General features: G+C 32.8%; 1 protein-coding gene across 3 annotated transcripts; it reads right to left on the bottom strand.

Annotated features, from left to right (window-relative positions):
• Positions 1-1,131: 1,131 nt before the first annotated feature.
• On the bottom strand, positions 1,132-7,513 carry LOC137828389 (protein CHUP1, chloroplastic). Of its 3 annotated transcripts, none has more exons than XM_068634942.2 (9): positions 6,809-7,513; positions 6,547-6,641; positions 5,695-6,423; positions 3,758-5,122; positions 3,530-3,661; positions 3,163-3,344; positions 2,739-2,850; positions 2,279-2,422; positions 1,132-1,350 (listed from the first exon to the last, which is right to left on the bottom strand). In XM_068634942.2, exons 1-9 carry the CDS (start codon positions 6,891-6,893, stop codon positions 1,246-1,248), a joined length of 2,949 nt encoding a protein of 982 aa, XP_068491043.2. In that variant the 5' UTR covers positions 6,894-7,513; the 3' UTR covers positions 1,132-1,245. The 3 variants fall into 3 exon arrangements, with proteins under 3 accessions (XP_068491043.2, XP_068491044.2, XP_068491045.2); XM_068634943.2 differs by having other exon boundaries at positions 6,550-6,641; XM_068634944.2 differs by having other exon boundaries at positions 6,550-6,641; positions 6,828-7,470.
• Between the last annotated feature and the right edge of the window lie 525 nt (positions 7,514-8,038).

The following is an 8,038-nucleotide window of genomic DNA, read 5'->3' as shown; positions in this document are numbered from 1 at the left end:
AACGAAGTTATACATGCTTAATTCTGTCATATAACTCTTTTTAATTATTTTAAAGTTATGTATGAACTAATTATGAAAAGGTTCAACATAATTTATTTTATTTCTTTTGTCCAAACCATTTCATTATTAACATATTGAATATTAATATAATATGTACATGTTATTAGTTTACATTTTAAAGTTTATCAAAAAAAATTAAATCAAATTTAAAAATAAAAAATAATTAATAACTATATTAATTAAATTAGATACTATTTCATAAATTAAAAAATTATTAATATTTAAAGTAGTTTTTACTATTAATAAAATTTATAAAATAATTTTTAAATTATATCTAATATTAGTTATTAAAATTTTAAATATTAATTACTTTAAATTTTAAATTAATCTTTAACTAAATTAATAATGAATTTATAATTTAAAATAATTAATGGTTAAAATTTTAATAACTAATATTAAATATTAAATTAAAAACTATTTTATAAATTTTATTATTTATACTAATTATTCTAAATAATAATAAATTTTTAATTTGCAAAATAATATAAAAAATTAGTCAATATAATATTTATTATTTTTTATATTTATAATTAGTAGAGACTTGTTTTCACTTTGCGTGCACAGACTATTAACTATGCAGGACGTATATGAGCTGATGGACTAAAATGTTTAACCCAACCTAACTCACTCCACATTATTATTTTTAATCAATTAAAATATTTAATATAAAATAAAAGTGTATTCATTTTAAACTAATTAATTAAATTAGGCCACATATATTTAAACATTTTACAAAAAAAATTACTAGAATATTGAGATTATTAAGGACTGGTTATTTGTAAGCTTTACACTTATCTTTATATAATTACTTAAAACATTTTTTTTCATTAATTTCACTCATTCGAAGCTTAATTTTTCTAAAGTATATAAACAATCATACTGATACATTTGACAGAAAATAATCTTGTTGACAATAGGACAGAATGGGTATATTTTTCAATTAATATATTTTAAAATATATCAACTTAATCACATGTATTTTATTTATACCTATAAATTTAATTTTGTTCTATTTAAATTAAAATTATTACATAAAATATTTACCAGTTGACTTAATTAGCTTTCTCCGAGTGAAATTAACATTTAGTATATTGAATGAAAATTGAGGCAGAGGAATGACATATACAGCTGTTATAGAAGCAATTGGTAGTGTGAAAAAGAAAAAACAAATCTTTTGTTGATCATCTATCTATGTTTCTGGTTACTACTATCTTCACCTGCTGGAGCATGGATGCGGCTTCTTAGTTCTTCAAAAGCCTTCATGCTCTCTCTATCGAAACCTCCTGCAAACTAAAAAAGAGTTGCACTTGTTTATTTGAGGGTGCAGCAAGAAAATTCCTGACCTGTTGAGTTAGTCCATTAATTTATTAAAGGAAAAAAAACGCATGGCCTCTTTCTTGGGCCAACAGTTTAGGACTGCTTCTTCCTGCACCTCCATACGTTCTTCTTCTGACACCTTCATAATCTTTCATATTTCAAAAATGTTTTTCTGTAATATTCTGGATTATGTAATCCGAAAGCCTTTTTTTCAGTTGTGTGATTAGTTTTCGGATTACATAATCTGAAAGTCTTTTCTAATATGAGATTAACTTTCAGATTATGTAATTCGAAAGCTTTTTTTTCAAATACATGATTGGTTTCCGGATTACATAACCTAGAAGTCTTTTCTAATATGAGATTAACTTCCGGATTACATAATCAAGAAGCTGTTTCCAGATTATGTAATTCGGAATACCATTATTTAAAATATATTCTGAATAACATAATCCGGAAGCTATTTCTGAACCCACGATTAACTTCTGGATTATGTAATCCGGAATATATATAATTTTTTTTAAAATTGTTATAAATCTATGGAGTGACACAAAAAGAATAAAAAGGTATTTTCATGTTGTATGGGATGACACAAGAAGAATAAAAATGTATTTTCATGTTTTATATGGGAGTGACATATATGGTGGAGGTGCAGGAAGAAGCAGTCCAGTTTAGGGTCCAACTTGGCCCGTGACAAATTTTGACAGTTCCATATTTCATTATTCCTCAAGGATACTCTAGTTTTCTTGCTTTGTATATAACATTAGCTGATGCAATATATATATAGAATTTGTCTCAGGTATATTAGTGTGTGTTTATATATATATTAGTTTATCTATGCAAAATCATTTTATGTTCATGAGGGATGAAGAAGGGACACCAAAACCAATAGCCTTAAAATTACCTGATGAACACGAAAAGCAAAACGCACTCCTTGCAGAATCAAAAACTCTCTGTTGGGTTCCTTGTCGGGTCCAGACAATATATCAAGTTCAGATGCAACACGTTTCATGTACTTGTTAGCCAGTTGCACAGAGGAAAGCTTGATCTGCAGTCAGAGAGTTACCAGTAGCAACTGCTAAGTTACCAGATGCATGTCTATTACAATACGTGAACAATTCTGTAATATTGGTAAACATGATACTATTGAAGATATTGTAGAATTGCATTTTCCGAGGTTTTTCCTACGTGTTCTAAGAAAAGTGCAGAAATTTAGTGCGAGAGAAAAAGTAGAGTACAAAGGTTAAAAAACAGATACATTTACAAAATTTCATAAAGAGCCTAACACTTTTAATGAAAATAATATAAACTGGAGAATGTGCGTTAACTGGAACACGAACTGATTCTGTAATTTAGAAGCATACCTTTCCCATAACTCCCGTATCTAATAGCCAAGTTACTGGTATTTCAAACTCTTTGTACCGCGAAATAGCCATATCTCTTGTCCGTAAGAGTGCATAAATGCTTTGCTCCACTCTAGAAGCAAAAGTAGAGCAAGACGGAAATAGATGAATGAATGAATAAATAAGCTCCATTCTATATCTATAGAGAATAGCAAGGAACACGTACACCAAGAAACATTAAAATAAACAAGTTTATCGCATTCTATATTTGTGACTTGAAATGTCTGAATCTCCAGCATTTATGTAGACATAAGAAAATAGTTTACATTCTATTTGGATAATAGTCATTCTAGATTGAATTTTCAAGAAATATCCATCAACGATTGCCCTCTTAATCTAGTATTTATGGTATACATCAAACTATAACATAAACAGTGACGCTTACTTTTCAAGCAATGAGTACATTTTCTGCAAAGCAGCTTCACATGGGTGTTTGGGATCATCAGTGAAGGTGGAGACTTGATTTTCCAATTTCATCAGATCCAGATATTCAAAAGCTGCCTCCCTCAGCACATCTGTTTTCCCTTCGGGCCAATCAAAGTGCTTGAGAACAGCTCGTTCATCGACCTTGTAAAATAAGTTGAGATGAATAAAATGCACATTGGATGTAAAATTGCAAAGGAGGAATGCAATTTATGGGGGAAAACAGCACAAAGAATCAACTTCCATACTTTCTCAAAAGATCTGCAATTTATATTCATTAGGTTCTAGAAACTTGTTAATGATGGTGGAGCAATGACAGAAGCACCTACCAAGAAGGAAAGCTCCTCATCTAACCAGTTCACAAAAGCCACTAGATCTTCAATATTATAGAAGGAGGCTGCTCGAACTTCAGTTGCCAAGGATAAGACAAAGTCACCCTGTGTTTCCACATCGGCTTTCACCTAGATCCATATCCATTAAAAATAAGGTTCTAAATTTGTAATGATAGAAATGCCATTATGAAAAAATAACAAAGCCGGGGTATATTTGTAATGTACAGCTAAGAGGAATGATGATCTGTTCTCAATCTCCCCAATCATGTTGCTCCTAGCATCAGATGCATAAGTTGTTGAAGAAAATAATGATGAAGTTTCATTCTTTTCCTCCTGTTTCATCAGTGTTTGATAAAATTCAACTAGCTCAGGAAAACGGTGAACTTTATCAGAAGCTAATGATCCTCCTGATAGGCTTCCTAGTGGAGTGGGAAGTGGTCCACCTGGTCGTGCTGGTGGGGGTGGGGGTGGAGGAGGAGGAGGCACAGATGGAGGACGTGATACTGCATTTGAAGGATTTGAATGTGTACAAGCAGGAGCACAATAAGATGGTTTAGGAGGTGGCTGAGGCACCCTAGGTGCCCTTTTCTCAACGTTGACAAGGTTCATCTTGCTAATGGTTTGACTATTGACATTCTTCTTAGCATTGTCAGGATGATCATTTGAACTACCAGAAACATATGCCTTCTCCTTAAATTGAGTGAGTTTTGATGGCAAAGATATTGTCCTCTCTCTTTCAGCCTTGGACATATTCAAATTTGAATTGTCACCAAACTTTTGCCCTCTTGCTTTCTCAGCCTTTTCCTTAATTTGTTTCTCCCTTTCCAAGGCCAATTTATGGCGGTCTTTATATGCAGGATATTTTCCATCCAGATGCCCAGCAACTGTCTTAGACATCAACTGGAATGAAGATGCAACAGAATTTAAGGATTCACACGATGAAACTCTTCTTATGCTAGGAAGAGCTAGAATTTCAGGAGAATTAGATACTTCCTGATCATTCTGTCCAAAGGTAGTGATGGCTACAGAATCACCAGCATTCCTTTGCCTCAAGGATTCTTGGGAATCCCTTGGTCTATTACTCATATTCATCCTGCTAGGAGAGCTACCTGAAAGATATCTGGCTGGTGATGAAAGAGCACTCGAATCATCTTTGCTTTTGCCCCATTTCTTCAACTTTTGGATTAAACTAGTTTTCTTGCTAACACTACTATGTTTACTCATAAAGCTATCAATTGAAGAAGCATTGTCAAAATCTTCACTGCCTGGTGAAGAGGTATGAGAGAAGTAACTATCAAGATCTGTATCACCTTGTCCATGCTCTGATCCCGCATATTCTAACACTAACTGCTTAGCCTTCTCTTGTGATTTTGGGCTGAGACTTATGTTTAGATCACGGGCTGATAATTTTCCAGGAGGTGCCTGGTAATTCTTCAGCTCATACCTTAAGCATGCATTGACCCAACGAAGATATACAAGCTCTTCAACTTCACTGAACCTATTAATCTGGAGTCCTTCTACTTGCTTAAGCAAGTCTTCATTCGCATGCCTCAGGTTACTGACCTCTTTTTCCTTGGAAACCATTTCATTCTGCAGTTCAAGGCAAAGCATCTCAAAATGGAATTATACTCATTACGTGTAAAATATATAAAACTAATAACTAATTTATCACTATCATGAAAGAACTATACATCTTTTCCCAATATATTTTTATCAAGTAATTTCCAATTAATAAAATAATTGTTATCCATATACATCTTTAAAAGAATTTTCTTCTAAATGTTAGATCCCCATTAACCAATAAACATACAATAGATCACAGCAGAAAGAACATAGGAATGTTAACTAAAAATAAAGAAAAAAAACTTGAGATTTAGTTTCTTTTATATTATAAACCTCATGTAGTTAATGTTTGATTACTTTCAACCGTTGAGGTTTTTTATTACTTTCAACCATCATTTCTTACTTGTGTGACTAGTGTTCAGTTGATTGACAAGGTAAACAACGAGAACTCACTGACGTTAAATTATTGATTAAAAAATCTAATTTTAGGTAGCTGAAAACTTATCATACACTTTTTCAACTATGAGCAATTCTAAAATATCGGTTTCATGCATCTGTTTAACTCTCAGAAGAAAAAACATGTACTCTGTGACTCTGACCTCATTACAGAGTTCTGTAATTCTATATTCAGCAGCATTGAGTTTAACTGTTAATTCTCGCTTCTCATGTTGAAGTTCTTTATTTTCTCTCTTAAGCTCCACAACTTCAACCTCCAAGTGATTCAGAGCTTTCAATTTCTTTCCAATTTCAGCATCTGTCTTGACAGCCTCTTCTTCCTTTATCACTAGACTAGAAACTTTTTGTTTAAGCAACAACAACTGGGTTTTTGCCTGGTTAGCCTCAAGCTGTATCTGCCTTCGCAGTTCCTTGATTTTGCTTCTTGCTGCCTCAAGTTCTCTCTTTGCCGAAGCTCCATGTGTGAGCTCTTCTTGAAGCTTCTTCCTCTCTTCCTGCAAGGAATTAATGGCCATTTTAAGCATATCTGTTTCCACAGTCTTATTTTTCAACTGCCTTTGCAACTCCACAAAGTCCGCTTCCTGCTCCTTCAAACCATAGTACTCAAGCAATTCACCTTCAAGTTTTACTTCCCTCTCCTCCAATTCCTTCACTAGATTCCTCAACCGTTCTAATTCACTGGCATTGTTATCCATATTAGTTTCATAAACTTTGTCTTTCTTCTCCTCATCAGTCCTCTCAGCAAGTGCTGGAAAATCAATCTCTCCAGATAGAAGGCTTTCAAGTTCAGGAGGAATATCATCTTCAAAATCATCGGTTCGATTGATTACGCTGTTAATTAACATAACCTCCTTTTGCTCTTCTTCTTGCCTCTGCAACAATGTCAAATCATCTCACAAAAGTAAATAAATATTCCCATTATTTTCCATTCATACGAAGACAAGAAAGCAAACAAAAGAAAATTAAATTCTACAACTTCAGCCGAATATACTCACAACCTTCGCAGTGAGACCGTCATCAGTAGAATAAGTGACCTGCTCCTGTTCTGTACCCTCATCTTGACGTTTTCTAAACGTTGCTTCACCATGTTCTGAGTGAGCCACAATGAGAGAATTAGGTTCAACATAAAGGGTCAGCGTTATTTATAGGAACAGTCATCAACATGAAGCAAGATGAGATTATTTTGCATGTTGAGAAGTGAATTGATCAAAATCTTGAAATAATAAGAAATAAAAAGTGGTGAATAAGCACGAGAACCTGATCTTGAGTTATTCACCTTCAGCTGCTTAACTGTGAGGGCTGCAATGGAAGCAGCAACTATGACCCCTAACCTGACTATCATGAATCCAGAGGCGGCATCAATGTCCTAACTATACCCATTCCCCCAATTTTCATAACGAAAAGTTCAAACCATTGGAGCTTCAAAAGTGAAAACCAATGACTCAGAATCCACAACTGGTGCAGAAGAGAGGATAGCAAAAAGAGAAATCCCGGCACAAGAGTTAAGCAAAACCCAGATTTGGAAACATGTAATTTTCAATCTTTCACCTTTGCACAACCTTACTAAGTAGAATTCCTTGCACTACTTTGATACAAAGAGACACACAACGAAAAATAGGTAGTGGACAAACCGGGCACAAGTGGGTGTGTAATACCTAACCAAGATCCGCTCACAGAATGTTATGAAGTTACACTTAAATGCAAGCAAAGGAACAAGATTTATTGAAATCAGCTTGTCAGAATAAAACTAGAACATGGACATGCTTCTCCGAAGATTTGTTTTCCTTCCTGGTTTTAAGGTTAATCCTATGATAATTTATTTATGTATGAGAAGAAAAGGAAAATACGAGGAATTGGTTTGACTCTTGCCCCTTCACTTTCATTTGATGTAGCCGTTGTTGCCCGTTGTCGCTCGTTCTAGTTTCCCCCTCCTAAATCTTCTTCTTTTACCTCTTCTTCTTTTCAAAGAATCGTTCCTTTTTTCCTTATATAAACTTTATTCCATTTCTAACATTTAAGTAAAATATATCTGCATCTGATTAGATGAGTATTGTATTTTACAAGCTAGGTCATGATAATAATAATAGTTTATAAAATAAAATTAATAAAAATAGTTTTAAAAACTGGAATTAAATAAGATTATAAAATACTAATTTGTTGGATTGATATAAAAGCGATTTACATCTCATCTGATTTCATTTGACATTTGCTCAGCTACCAGCAAGAATACAACAAAGCAAAACACTAAACTTTCCCATTATAAACTTAAACATATATTAAACAGTAGAAAAGCTTACTTTAGTGAATTAATTGTAAGCATTAATTTTTTTTCGGTTATCTTACTAAAACATTTATGACAGAAAAAAATATGCATTATTAAGGAAAAAAAAGTTAAAATAAAAAAATTTCTAGAATTAATTAAAAGAGTCCACACAGATAATAAAGATGAGATATAAATAAACATATATTTTTTCCAGTAATTCAATT

This window comes from Phaseolus vulgaris, chromosome 7 (assembly GCF_051622355.1).
Source record: "Phaseolus vulgaris cultivar YP4 chromosome 7, ASM5162235v1, whole genome shotgun sequence".
Classification (NCBI taxonomy): Eukaryota; Viridiplantae; Streptophyta; class Magnoliopsida; order Fabales; family Fabaceae; genus Phaseolus; species Phaseolus vulgaris.
The sequence above is the reverse complement of the archived record's forward strand: the minus strand, read 5'-3'. Positions and strand labels throughout refer to the sequence as shown.

What these genes read in the sequence shown, in the direction of transcription:
- LOC137828389 (XM_068634942.2), bottom strand. Translation starts at nt 6,893, where the DNA reads ATGATAGTCAGGTTAGGGGTCATAGTTGCTGCTTCCATTGCAGCCCTC. An exon ending in ATGAGGAGCTTTCCTTCTTG is followed by an intron (nt 3,345 to 3,529) that starts GTAGGTGCTTCT and finishes TTATTTTACAAG; the next exon opens with GTCGATGAACGAGCTGTTCT. An exon ending in ATGTACTCATTGCTTGAAAA is followed by an intron (nt 2,851 to 3,162) that starts GTAAGCGTCACT and finishes TTTTGCTTCTAG; the next exon opens with AGTGGAGCAAAGCATTTATG.